The sequence below is a fragment of the Suricata suricatta genome, chromosome 6 (assembly GCF_006229205.1).
Source record: "Suricata suricatta isolate VVHF042 chromosome 6, meerkat_22Aug2017_6uvM2_HiC, whole genome shotgun sequence".
NCBI classification, from domain to species: domain Eukaryota; kingdom Metazoa; phylum Chordata; class Mammalia; order Carnivora; family Herpestidae; genus Suricata; species Suricata suricatta.
In genome coordinates, this window is record NC_043705.1 from 28,235,690 (window position 1) to 28,249,715 (window position 14,026).

A 14,026-nucleotide genomic window follows, 5' to 3' on the forward strand; every position below is an offset into this window, starting at 1 on the left:
TAGCCAGCAAGTGGGAGACTCATAGGAAAAATTAGAGCACTATGAGAGAAAGCGAGGCTGCATTTTTCTCTGTCTGTGTGACTATATTTCCATTTATGACTGCCATATATGTACTCTCATATTATCCCTCTAACAACCCTGTGCACTGAGGATAATTATTACCCCATTTCACAGATGTAACAAAGCACTTGGGTAGCTCAGTCAGTTAAGCATCTGACTCTTGATTTTGGCTCAAGTCATGATCTCAGGGTCATGGGAGACCCACAATGGGCTCCACACTGAAAGTGGAGCCTGCTTGGGATTCTCCCTCTCCTTCTCTCTGACCCTCCCCACACTCTAAAATTAAAACACACACACACACACACACACACACACACACACACACAGGGGCGCCTGGGTGGCTCAGTCGGTTAAGCATCTGACTTTGGCCTCGGTCATGATCTAGCCATTCCCGAGTTTGAGCCCTGCATCGGGCTCTGTGCTGACAGCTCAGAGCCTGGAACCTGATTCGGATTTCTGTGTCTCCCTCTCTCTCTCCCCCTCCCCTACTCGTGCTCTGTCTCTGTCTCTCTCTCAAAAATAAACATTTAAAAATTTTTAAAAAGATGAGGTAACAACCCAGAAAGAGTGTATCACAGCAGAGCCAGGAAGTCAGGCTACACAAGATGTCCCAGGAGCCTCACTGTTCACTACTATACTATTCTGCCCCAGTTTTTCCCTTCCAGCCCTCTTGGCCCCCCGCTCAGGTCCCCTGTGCCCTTTACTTCCTCCCCTTGCAAGTTTGCTTAGGCATTCACACTCAGATAGGAACAACATTGAGGCTGTCAGCTTTGACAGACCAGGTGTGTTATTACTTCAATAGAGTCAAGATCCTCTTTGACTGAGTTCTAAGGATGAAACGTCAGACTAAAGTAAAGAAAGTGATGTGTGAGGTGCTTCCCAGGTTCTGGAAAAATCATCAAACAGTCACCTAGTCTGAAAAGTGCCTTTCCGGATACTATCACCCAGCTGAGCAACCCCCACCCATGCCCCTCCTCCCAATATCCATCGTAGAAGGAAAATCCTACCAAAGGCAGCCCAGAAGCACTATGGATGCCTCACTGCACCCCTAGCCAGCGGGAGCAGATGGCATATATGTTGAGGATGATGCCCCTGAACCTCCATCAGCCACCAGGAAGGCTCTTCATGGAAAAGCCTAGGGAAAAATAGCAGTCAAATTGCACCTCCAGTGGCCCTGACTCCAAGTGATTGAAATTCATGACTCTCCTCATGTCTTCAACAGAACGTGTTTAGGTGTGGGAGCATCTGACAGGAAACTGAAATATTGATGAAGATAAGTCGACAAATTTTTTGATAAATAAGATGCTTTCTGATACTAGATGTTAGTACAAACAAGTTGAGTATAAGCAAAAATTTGTATCCCCCCTCCCAAAAGGATTAAGAATAAGGAAATTCTGCTCATTCCATTTATTTTTTTCCTGTGACTTAGGGAAAACTACCTTTGCTGAATATTAGCAGTGGTGAAGTTTCTTTAGTAGAGAAAGGAACTCCTCACTTAAGGTTAGCAGACATTTTTTAAAGATTGTTTTAAGTTTATTTATTTATTTGGAGAGAGAGAGAGAGAGAGATAGTGAAAGTGGGGGGGACCAGAGACAGAGTGAGAGAGAGAGAGAGAGACCGACCCAAGGAGGCTCCACCTGTCACAGGGCTCAACCCCACCAACCGTGAGATCAGGGCCTGAGATAACACCAAGGGTAGGACGCACAGCCAACTGAGCCGCCCACACCCCCCTAGCAGACATTTTTTTAAAGTTTTTTTTAATGTTTATTTACTTTTAAGAAAGACGGGGGGAGGGTCAGAGAGAGAGAGAGGGAGACACAGAATTGGAAGCAGGCTCCAAGCTCTGAGCTGTCAACACAGAGCCCGACATAGGGCTCAAACCCCCAAACCATGAGATCATTACCTGAACCAAAGTTCAGACACTTAACCAACTTGGCCACTCAGGCGCCCCCCTAGCAGACATTTTTGAGTATATTTTTATGTTCTGTGCTGGGTGCTGAAGATACATTCAGACATGGTCCCTGCTTTCAAACCAATTAATTTTTCAGGGACAACAAACCTGTGAATGACTAAGCATGAAATAGCACAGACTCTCACCCTTTTGAGGATAATAAGGCCTGCCTTTTAAGAGTTGTCATGAAGGTCACACACCAAAGGAAAACTCTAGCAATGCCACTTCCTCCCTGGAAGCCTTCTGCTGTGGATGCTGCGGCACGTAACTCGGGCCCCCAGGAGGCGCTCATTCCCGAGGCCCCGGCAGAGAGTGGTCTGTTAATGGCTCACAGCTGAGCCCGGCCATGGACAGTGCTCTCTGCCTAAGACAGCTATGTCACTCAAGGTTATATGACCTGTGGAAGTTGGGAGGTATGCATACAAAATAACCCTTTTTATAGAGTTAATTCACATACCATAATCACCCTTTTAAAGTACAATTCAGTGGAGCTTAGTATATTCAAAAAATTATAAAACCAATGTGACTGACTAATATCAGCATAGTTCATCACCACTACCACCACCTCCCCACCAAAAATACCCTGTGCCACTAGTAGTCACACTCTTTTCTCCCTCCCCTCAGGCCTTTGCAACTGCTAACCCATGTTCTGTCTCTACGGATCTGCCTTCTCTGCATATTTCATATAAACGGAACCATACAATAGGTGGCCTTCTGTCTCTGGCTTCTTTCACTCAGTGTAACACCTTCAAAGTTTATCCATGTTGGAGCATTCATCAGTAATTCACTCCTTTTTATTTTTATCCACTCGTCAGATGATGACGAGTTTCCACGTTTTAGCTCTTAGGAATAATATTACTAGGAATGTTCCTGTACATGTTTCTGTGTGTACATGTGTTATCACTTCTCTTGGGGGATTACCAAGGAGTGGAATTACTAAGGTCAGATGGTAAACCTGTGTTTAACTTTTTGAGGAACTGCCAGACTGTTTCCCAAAGGTATGAGAGTTCCAATTTCTCCACATCCTGGATAATACTTGTTATTGTCTTTTGACTGCATCCATCCTATGAACATGAAATAGTGTCTCACTGTGATTTTGATTTACCTTTCCCTGATGGCTAATGATGTTGAGCATCTTTTCATGTGCTTACTGGCCATTTGTATACCTTTCGGGAGAACTATTCAAATTGCTGGCCCATTTTTTAACTGGGTTATCCTCTTACTATTGAGTTGTAAGAATTCTTTATATATTCTAGATACTAGATCCTTACCAGATATGATTTGCAAATATTCTCTTCCATCTGTGGATGTCTTTACACTTTCTTGATAGTATCATTTGAAGTGCAAAAATTTTTAATTTTGATGAAGTCCAATTTACCTATTTTTTTGGTCAGTGATTTTTTTCAGAGATACAGAAGTTCATCCCCCTTGTGTGAACTCAGGACAGCAATTAAAGGCCACCCCAGCTCCAGAGCACCCAGCGGGCAGGGTAAGACCTCAGTTGCAACCACATTCTAGTTTAACCTCTTCCTCCTGCCTCATCCCGCTGCCCTCACTCCCTCACAGGTGTTACTGCTAGCCGCACTCACTGAGGTTTGAAGTCTTTTTGTGACATGGCTCCTGCGCGCCTCTCCAGCGTCTCTTTGCACGCTCCCCTTACACTCTATGGTCAGGCCACACTGAAGGACTTGTGCTTTCTCAACAGGGCCACGTCTCTCACCTCTAGGCCTCTGTGCTTGCTGTCCCTTCCTCCTCTCGCCCCAGCACCTCCACCTACCCATTCAGCAGGCCAACACCCATCAACCGTCCACTTCAATCAGGACACGTTTCCTTACCCTTCTGTAGGTGTCCACAAGCTCCTTTACTTACCTTTAGGCTTATAATGTACTGTGATTCCTTTGTTATTACTTTGTCTGCACAACCCTACAGGAACCTGGTAAGGATAGAGGGACCCTCTCATTTGCACCGTATATATTGAGTTGGCTCAGAGCCTGACATCCAGGAAGAGCTGAATAAATACGTACTGAATGAGCTAATATATATTGAATACACACAAAGGACAGAAGCAGCCAGGGAAGGCAGTGACTAACTAGAGACTGGCTCTGGAAGGGGCACACAAGGGCCCAGTGAGAGGGCTGCAGTGATGCCACCCCAGGGGCTGGAGCCCGTCCCGGCAGCTCTGGGTCATGTAGTCAGCATGACCAGCTCTGTTACTTATCCTACCCAGATCCACCTGGGCCTTCCTGAGTCCACGTGGGGTCAGCCTTCCTGCCTTCTCAGGATCCCGGTATCTAGCAGCCTCCCAGATCCAGGCAGAAAGTTTCTGATAGGAGCTGCTAGAAACCAAACCACCTTTTCTGGGACGTACATAAAATCTCCTCTGTGTGTCTGAAGATGATTTTATGGGCTTCCTTATCAGGGCTGTGCAGAAACCGCGGGCACCGAGACAGACACTTCCTTAGTTAATCATTCGAATAGGAGGCCAGGTTACATTAAAATGATGGATCTGGGGCTGAAAAATACATTCGGATGCCCTCTATGGTCCCAGCCTTTCTCCCCCCGATCCCTTCACCTCAGATACAGCCTGATGCTTAAAGGTAGCAGTGAGGTTCAGATCCAGAGGAAGGCGCTTGAGGGGACTGTTAGCTCCCAGAGAGTGTGGGCTCCCTCGTAGCTGGACTATGATGCCTGTGTTAACCTGTCTGTCCTCAGAGGGTCTGGAAGAGGGCCTGGGAGTGGGTGGATAGGGGGTTAAATGTACACTAACTCAGATTCAAAGCCCTTAACGTTATATTGTCAAATGAGACTCTGAGACCAGGTCTCCAGGCTCTCCCCCGAGCGTGTCCACACCGCCACGTCCCCTCCTCACCAGGCACATGGCTGAGGCTGCTGCAGCTCAGTCATTCCCTCCTCCTGCTCTGCAGCCAGGGGTTGGGTGGGAGCCACACCCAGTAAGAACAGACCCAGGATAGCCGCTCGGCAGCCTGACTGTCCACCTCATTTTCACAACCTCTTTCAGTTCAGCACAGCTCTGGACACCACCCAGTGGGCCACCATCAAATGTGAGGACCTCCTAGAGGACAGGAGAACAAGGGAGTTGGGAAAATTGCCTCTAAGAGGCCAACATTGAATCTCACCTGCTTCTGCCTCCCAGTTCGTGGCTCAGAAAGATTTATAGAGCTGCATACGTGGGTCACTCTTGAGATCAAGGTTATAGATCTTGCAGCTGACAGGCCTCCTCAATCAGCGCTTCAGGAAAACTTCCACAGCTGATAAATGAGCTGTCTCTAAAGCCTCAGTGACAGGCTCCTAAGGGTCTTGCATTGCTTTGGATTTCTCATTCATCCTGTAGGAGAGACAGCCACCTCTGATGCCAATATAGCAAGGAAGACAGCAGAGGGAGGAAGGCAAGGAAGACAGGCTCCTTCCAGCGCGTTCCCTGCCTGGTCCCGGGGCACCCACTCCCTAGCCCCTCAGCAGTGCCAAGTGCACAGGGAGCGCCATCAGCTCTCAATGACAAGAAGCCCTGCATATGGTTAGTGCTCAGCTAAGGTAATTTCAAGGGCAGAACTGAGAGGATGGACAAGCTGACTGGTGGAGAGGGAACCACAAGGCGTTTGAAACCGAAAGCTAGTAAGAGCTTTGTAGCCAATGCTGCTCATTGCCTATCCAGTGTCCTTGCACTCTCTCCTTTCTCCCAGGTGCAACTCTCAAGTTTGTTTGGAGCAGCAATGGGCCCACTTAAAAGCATTCATCTCCTCTGACTCCCTGCAGCTGAAGGCACTGCAAGGAATCTAAGTGGTATTCTACTAGGGATTTCTGGAAAGCCCTTTCTTTCCTGTTACAGGCACCACCCTTCTTGTCTTCCCCTTCCTTTTCTTGTCAAGCCTCTTTGCAGATGTGGTAATACCTGTGGAGCATCCATCTTGCAACATGCTAAGGATGGAAGAGCAAAAAGACAGAAAGACCTAGGATCCCAACGGCATCATGGAAGTGCTGTGCCAGCCCTGGGTTGCTTACCTCTGGACTCATGGTTATGTGAGCAAAATAACGCCCCCTTCGGTTAGGCCACTGCTGGCATGTGGAGCCAAAAACAATCTCAGGTGATGGAGTCCAAGCTCTGCTCTGGGAGCCTGAGCAAGTTGCTTAACTTCTTTCTCGCCTGTTTCTCTGTCTGTAGAATGAAAATGCTAAGAGGAATAATCACTACCACTAAAAAATCACCTACTCTGCATGTTTCACATGCACCAGCCACTGCACTGAGAAAGTACCCTTTGCATACCATACGGAGAGACCTACTGCACAGAATAGTACCTGCCGTGGCTACCTCACTTGGCTTTCTTGAGAATCAAAAATTCCTTGAAATTCCTTAGTAACATAAAGAGTTACACGTGTGCTACTAAATCCCACATCCCATGGAGTCAGTTGGATCAAAGCCAGGAAGGATCTGTACTCCTAGAGCAGAAAGCAAACTGAGGAGACATGCCCCCAACCCCACGCAGAGGGAGGCAACAAAAGGGACTTAATCATAGTTGTGCCAAAGAGAAAGCAGCCAAGGGGCTGCAGTAGACCGAGCCCCTTCTGTGCGGGTCTGTGTAGGTGCCTCCTTCATAAGTTGAACCCCAGGGGTACCCCCAGACCAGACAAGACCCTGGGACAGAGAGCCCAGCCCTCTTCTTGTGTCTTTCTTCCCTCCACTCACACTCCTGGCTCATGGTGACCTGCGTACTGTCTGGGTGTCCTCAGTGCGGCCACTGCAGTAGACTGGGTCTCTTATTCAAGAAGCTGTCCTGCCAGGCGCCTCCCAGAGCCTTCAGTGTCTGCCTTCCATGTTTTAGGGCCTTGTCAGGTAATCTTCTCCATAAGCTCACAAAAAGTGGTGTCAGCATCCACATTTTACAGTTGGGGGCACTGACGCTGAGAGGTAGACCCTGGCTTGAGGCCACAGCCTCACCATTCCAGAGGCCGCATGTGAATCCGTGTCTCCTCTAACGCTTCTGGTCTGAACCACTAGGCTGACCTGTCTTGTGTTACTTTATGAAATGATTCCCTCTCACTCCATCTCCCTCTAGGTCACTGCAGCTGGGTTTCCGTATGAGTGGCATCTCTGGCTGTGTGTGCACGTGTGTGCATGTACATGGGCACGTACAGGCATCTTTCTCATGACGTTTCTCTCCGTCTCTTATGTGTCTCATTTTCTCTTGCTTGGTGGGAATTTCACACCCCTTTCCCCAGGTGTCTGTGAATCCGTCCCCCAATCTCTCTGGGTGCCCATGTTTCTCTCTCCTCCCAACCCCCTCTAGCTCCCCATACACTACCTGCTGTCTCCTACCACCTGAACACTCCTCACATGCCTTTCTTCTCCTGTGACTGCTTCCTGAGTGCAAAGAAATAAGCACAGGAGATGCAAAGTCAAGCAAGCCATGTCCTCTGGGAGCTAAAAATCCACTTTTCCAGGTTTGGGAAGGGATCTGGCCATGAGGCCCCCACTTGTCCCTGGGGTGGCTCAGGCTTCAAGATAACCCTGACCCCTGTGAGCTGTCTGTCACCTGGAACTGGGCAGAACCACTCACATCCTGAAGTATCCTGCAAATGTCCAGTTTGTTAACCCCGAGCAGAGCCCAGGTTCCAGAGGTGAATTTGAGATCTGCAGCTGAGCCACGCCTCCAGCGTAATAAGACGCTCACCTCCCATCCGGTGAAGCCCAGCTCAGCTGGTCATTTTACTCTTCAGATTGGACTCCTGGCCACCACAGTTACCCAAGAGGAGGATGTGGAAAAGGTGCAAGACAGAGCAGCCTATAGGAAATGTCCGACCTCCAAAAGGCAACGCCACCTCCCTTAGAGGTTGTCACGAGGATTAAACATCAAGTTCTAAAGCATTTAGCAGTGTCTGGTACAAAATAAGTACATAATCAAATGTGGCTACTGCTACTATCATCACAGTGATAAATATCATTTACCATTAATAGAAAATGGGGACATGATTGGTCCAAGCGGCCAGAAAAGTTGGGCTTCGGCATTCTTCTTGAGTCATGTTTGCACTTCGCAAGGACCCCTAGGGGCTCCTTAGCACCCCTCCTCCCCTCATTACCTCCTCGAGGCTGTAGCAACGGAGGACTAATGACATGACGTGAGACAGCCACCATATCCTGGCTCATCCCTCGGTACTGCTGCTACCTCGTGCAAGTTACCTAACCGCTCTGCATTTCATATACTCATCTGTGAAATGAAGACAATCATAGTAACTCGGAAGACCACAAGGAGGATTAAGTGCATTGAGAGAAGTAAAGCACTTAGAAAAGTGCCTGGCACAAAGTAAATAATAAATAAATGCTATTATTTCATATATATTGCTATTTTATAAACATTCAAAAGTTGTATACATGTAATAAAATATGTTATTTGTACACTTGATAATAAAAACATAACATCTGTAAAGTCTCCAGGTCTAATTAATAAACTTTTAAAAATTGGTATTTATTTGTAGCCAAATCTGTTTCCTCTTCCCCGCGCCTGAGACCAGCACACCCACCTGACAGCATCCCTGGACACACGACCCAACACCTACTGGAGGGACTGGCCTCTCTGGGCCTCACGGAAGAAGGTCTTTGTAGGTCTGGCTCTATGCTGTGAAGCCATAGAATAGAGACCAAAGGAACTGAGACCTGTCTAGCAGATCTTAAGGAAAAAAAATTTTTTTTAATCTGAAGACATGTGGGAATAAGTCTGTCCTTTTCATGTCCGAGACACAGTGGAAAGCCTGGACTATAGAAATGAATTACTGAGAAACGTTTTCACAGTTCAGCTTTTATTAAAATTAAAGTCACATGAAGTATGGGAAACTAGAACTTGATTTCCTGTTAAAATAATACATTTGAGTAAAGTTTCCTCAGCTATCACTGCAACCGACGGAGCATATGATGAGCACTCTTTTACAGGATATATGGTCTCTAGCATCAAAGTGGAAAATACCAGAGCAAGGACCCTACCGATACAATGCGTTAACAGGATGTCAGTCATCAAGTCAGCCTGCCTTTGGACAACCACATGGACAGAGTACCAACACAGACATACACATACAGTGTCTTGAGTCTTCTTTCAAAGTAGTTCATACACCATATACAAATTAAGAAGTCCAACAACGGTCCTTTATTGCCACTGAAAAGGGGGGAAAATAATTTTCAATCTCAAGCAGAGGCAAGAACATAGTACTAAGGCAATTTGTTTCTTCAAATGCCAGAGTCACATGCATTTCTGCCTGGGTAGATGTCACACCTACACGTCACCTAGCCCCATGACAAAGGCTATGCAGGGGCTATGAGGTTGTGATTATCCACTCTGGAAGAAGTCTCTTCCATTCCCTAATGTCTAAAGTGCTGCCGGCTCACCTGTTTGGTCACACAGCACACAGAGCACAACAGAACAGGAGGGGCTTAGGACTCTAAATAGTGCAAACACTTAAAAAAAAAAAACATTCCAACCTCCTTGCTTCTTAAAAACTCCAGCTTGGACTATGAGTTTGCTCAACCTCCCAACCTGATCCAACAAGGTGCAAAGGGGGAGCATGGAGGCAATTCAAATGGCACCTGTCCAATAATAAAAATAAAGGGTTTTTTTTTTCAATGAGGCTAATGGCAGATAAAGACACAAAATCGAGCCTGGAGTACAGACACAGCTCAAAAAACAAGTTTTTGGTGTAGTGTGAGCATCTGTAAAGCACATGCTTAACATATCCTTAGGGATCATGAAGAGTGACCCATCTTTTAAAGTTCACAGACAAGGTACTTCCAAAAGGGACATCATCCAGCAACAAAGGTCTGTAGCTGGTGGAAGCTTCAAAAAAACGAGGACTAGTTTGCTGGGCCTAGGAAACCCCCAGGAGTGTGTGCTGAAGGGCAAGCCTTTCTCTGGAGCTTCTCCATGCCACAGTGTGCCCAGCTTAGTGCCAGGCAGTGACTGCCATCAGGAGATGGGCCAACCAGCCTCACCCCTGCAGAGAGAGCCGACTCCAAAAAAAGTGGACAGGTAACCTAGATGACTAGTAGCTGAGTCAGGCTAAACATTATTCCCTAAGCAATTCAACACCAGTGATTGCGGTTTCCAGCACTCTCCCTTGAATATGGTCTGAGAAAGAGGACTCAAAGTCAAAGAAACTCATCTCTGTGGAACCACTAAAAAATCAGTTTTTGGAGAGTGAGAAAAAGGGGAAAGAGCTACAGGCATGAACTTTGAGAGTGAATGATTTACGGAACAGAACAGTTCATCATCATGGATAATAAAAATCAATTCAAATATCCTAAAAAATTATCTTATAAAAATATCTACATTAAAATTTTAGTCTGAAAGCTTTACCTTCAATTTTATAAAAAGGCAATCTTTGAAAGGCTCTGGCTCAGGAATATACAAATAATTCACAACAGATATGAAAGTAAGACAGCTCAAAAATCATACTGGGGGATATTGCAACTGGTTTGTCATGAAATAGAATTAACTATTCTTATTGCATAGCAGAAAATGAGGTCACTGTCATTTGCATAATACTGTAACTTTTTAGAAGGAGAGATGCCATTAGGTACTTAAGAGAAAGAACTTTGGAATTCAGAGTCTGACTTCCATGTTGTCCAAATCAGTATCCCAGTGGCGTCTAACCTGCTTCTAACCTTGGGCCGCCAATTCCATTTCATTACTGTGATCAGCTTTCAGATACACCAGCAGCACAGCTGCATTCACAAGCAGGTGGTGGCCATCCCAATGCGGGCGTGAAGGGTTCGCCTACCACGTGACCAGCAAAGACTTGTAAACAAGTTTGCTGTGTCCACTAAGAGAGAGAATCGTACCTGGCGATAAAGAGACAGCAGGTTTTAAACTGCATCTGTGGGCAGCCAGAACAGACTGGCTTTTTGGTGGTGACGTACCAGCATTCTAGTCCCCGTGAGAAAGGACACGTGAGGGTGAAAGGAACATGGCCTCAGCCCTACTACCAGCAGGGGGCAGTGCTTCCGGGGACGGAGACAGGAGGTGAAACGGAGAACAAAACTCCAAAAGCAGAAAATAGGTTGGCTGGCTCTCAGGGAAGATGAAAAGCGTAATGTCCCCCACAAAAGCATGGAAGTCCTGCTCCCGGGTGTTGGAAAACGGGGTGGGAAATTCACCTTTAATCTGAAATCAGGAGCTATGTGAATAGCACATTTTGGACCCCAACCCCCAACCTCATCCCTGCCACACCCCAAAACGAAGCCCCAGACCTTCCTCTGATAAAGAGGAAGAACATTTGTAACAAAACGCTCATTCCATCAGCTTCCAAGCCAGAGCCAGGTAGGGCTTTGAAATTATAGTCATCTCCAGGGCCAGCTGAGAACACAGCACCCAACTGAAGGCATGCTTTGATTCCTTTAGAGACATTTCCTCCAGGCCCAACAAAGCTGGGTATTTTAGCCTCTTCCCCAAGGCACTAAAAATTCCAGATGCCTTGGTGCTGCTCTCCAAGTGTCTCACTGAAATAGCATCTGCTCAACATCAGAAGACATCTCTTCGTCAAGAGAGTTGAGTGTTTAGTGCACAAAAACATATACAGTAAATACACAAAGCAGTCAACCAGCTAGAGAGGCTAGTGGCTTTCTAACTGCTGGGGTGAGTGGGGGGATGCCGGTCTCCTGCAGCATCTGCTTGGAAGTAGCCCAGTTCTATCAGAAGTCTATCAGGTTTCATAAAGCCCTTCGACTCCTGTAAGTGGACCCCAAAATCAGGGAGGGTTAAACTCCAGGCCCCGCAGTGTGAGACAACACTCCAGACACAAGGTCTTCCCTCCTTATGCCACAAATTCCAACATAAACGACTTGCTCCTTTAGGAAAGGCTTTCTATTTCTTTGCCTTTTTTTTTAATGACAATGACTCCAGGTGCCCCCAAATACCTGTCCCCTCCAGGTGCTTGAAGTTCCGCCATTACTTTTTACCTGTGATTTAGCAAAGCTCTTATCAAGCTCCTCTTTTAAAATGTAAATATCCCTGAGAGAGATCACTCATGGGGCACTTACCACCATCTCCTCCCTCTCAGAAAAAAACAAGGAGGAGAGGAGGAGAAGAACCCAAGAACCCAAGAAAAGGAAGATGAGGACACTGGACAGACTTGACCACTGCCATCAGGTGCTGAGGGCCAGCCCCAGCTGCTATATACTCTTTTGAAGTCATCTGTGTCCATCCAACACGGGCAAAACTATCTTTGGGTTTGGAGGTAGGGTGACCCTTCAGTTTTCCTCCAAACCACAACACTTTTGAGAGTAAAATGAGATGCTGTGAATAATTAAGCCTAGACAACAAGTATACATGGGAGACTGCCCAGCACAGGAAAACTCAAAAGTAGGATCCACTCTGAAACCATTTTGGGCAAGAACTACCTTACCACTTTGGTTTGTTTTTGTTTTTCATGTATATATAGATTTTTTTTTTCTCCAGTGTGTCACTCAAGGCTTCTCCGAAGAGCTAGTTTTCCCAGCTGAAGAGACATAAACTCTCCCTAACCTGAACCCACACATCAGAGACCAGTAGCTCAAGGATTAGGCAGTTATCTGCTTCCTGGAGAGCCCAGGGGGGAGCTGGGGAGCCTATCTGTTCCCAGTTCCAGCACACGGAGGACACGGTGCACATTCAAGAATGCCCGGCTCTTCTGCAGACAGTGCCAGTAGTCAAGGCCAGTATGTGGGCATGGTCAGGACAACGCCCCTCTCGCCAGTCACATCTGGACATTCGTGGCCTCCAGAAGACAGCAGCTTTAGTCATCTCAGGGTTCCCACGGGGCAAATCCAGAAGAGAGGTTTCTGTGATTTGATTTTTAGTGTAGAAGGATCAGTAGTAAAGAAATCCAGTAGGTTGTCACACATGCCCCAATTTGGTGAAACACCATGTTCTACACACACACACACACACACACACACACACACACACTCACTCACTCACTCACTCACTCCAGGTTCTCATGTATTCCCAGAGAGACACACAAAAAAAGCCCAAAGGTGCTGGAGCTGTCAGGAACCCACTGCTCAGGGAGGAGGCAGGTCACCAGCCTTCACGTTGGACGCACTTTGCCACATCGCCCCAGGGGAGGAGAGTACTTCAGGCTCCACTGCAGACGCTTGGGGCGAGTGGCCCCCCAGCAGTCATGGCACCGCCCTTTTCAGTCACAGGCAGCACCCTCCCCTCCCACACCTCCTGGCAGTGGGAGTTGCGGTCACAAGGGTTTGTGAATCACGGCGACACCTAAGACGAAAGGGAAAGAGAGTTAGCAATTTAGCCTCTCCAAAGTTATTTGGAGTCCCAAGGAGTTCATGAGTCCAATCATCCCAAGGGCCCCAGCCAGGGACATGGGCATGTCCGTATACAGAGAAAGGTCTGTGGACTCAGGCTGCTGGCGGCTGGCATTTTCCCATTCTCACTGCCAAGTCCCAGCAAGATATCTGAACCTACAAGCACAGTCCTTCAACACCACACATTAGTAGTCTCCTGCCCACCCCCCACTCCCCACATCATCACATGCACACAGTTCCTATGGTAACGACTCCTTTCCCAACTCCAGGCCTCTGCTGACCAACACTCCACGCCTTCAGTGGACCCCCAAGAGGTGGCTCCAAGGATCTACATCTCTATCACTTTAAGAGAAGTGACAGTGATTCATGCCTACTTTTATGAGACACTGAAATGAAATGAAAAGAACAGTGGACTGACTCCATGGAAGTAAGATAAACTGAATTCCAGTCGTAGCTCTGCCACCACTCAAGCTGCACTGTGTCATCAGGCAAGTCCATTTACCTCTTTAGGTTCAGCTCCCACACTATTCAAGGTCACCTAACTGAAAGATCCTCCAAGGCTAAATTCTATACTTGGGAAAATACTCCAGGGGTGCTTGAGGGGGCTCAGTTGGTTAAGCTTCCAACTCTTGATTTCAGCTCAGGTCAAGATCCCAGGGTTCAGGAGATCAAGTCCCACATTGGGCTCTGTTGCTGACAGCTTGGAGCCTGCT

The 14,026-nt window shown here is 47.2% G+C and overlaps 1 protein-coding gene across 1 annotated transcript in view; it reads right to left on the bottom strand.

The window, feature by feature from the left end:
* Nucleotides 1–8,800: 8,800 nt before the first annotated feature.
* The window catches only part of KLHL3 (kelch like family member 3), a 112,990-nt gene continuing 107,764 nt past the window's right edge, over nucleotides 8,801–14,026 (bottom strand). Inside the window, exon 15 of the mRNA XM_029941963.1 lies at nucleotides 8,801–13,266. Coding sequence (XP_029797823.1) covers nucleotides 13,238–13,266 — 29 coding nt within the window. The 3' untranslated portion in view covers nucleotides 8,801–13,237. The remainder of the gene's footprint in view (nucleotides 13,267–14,026) is intronic.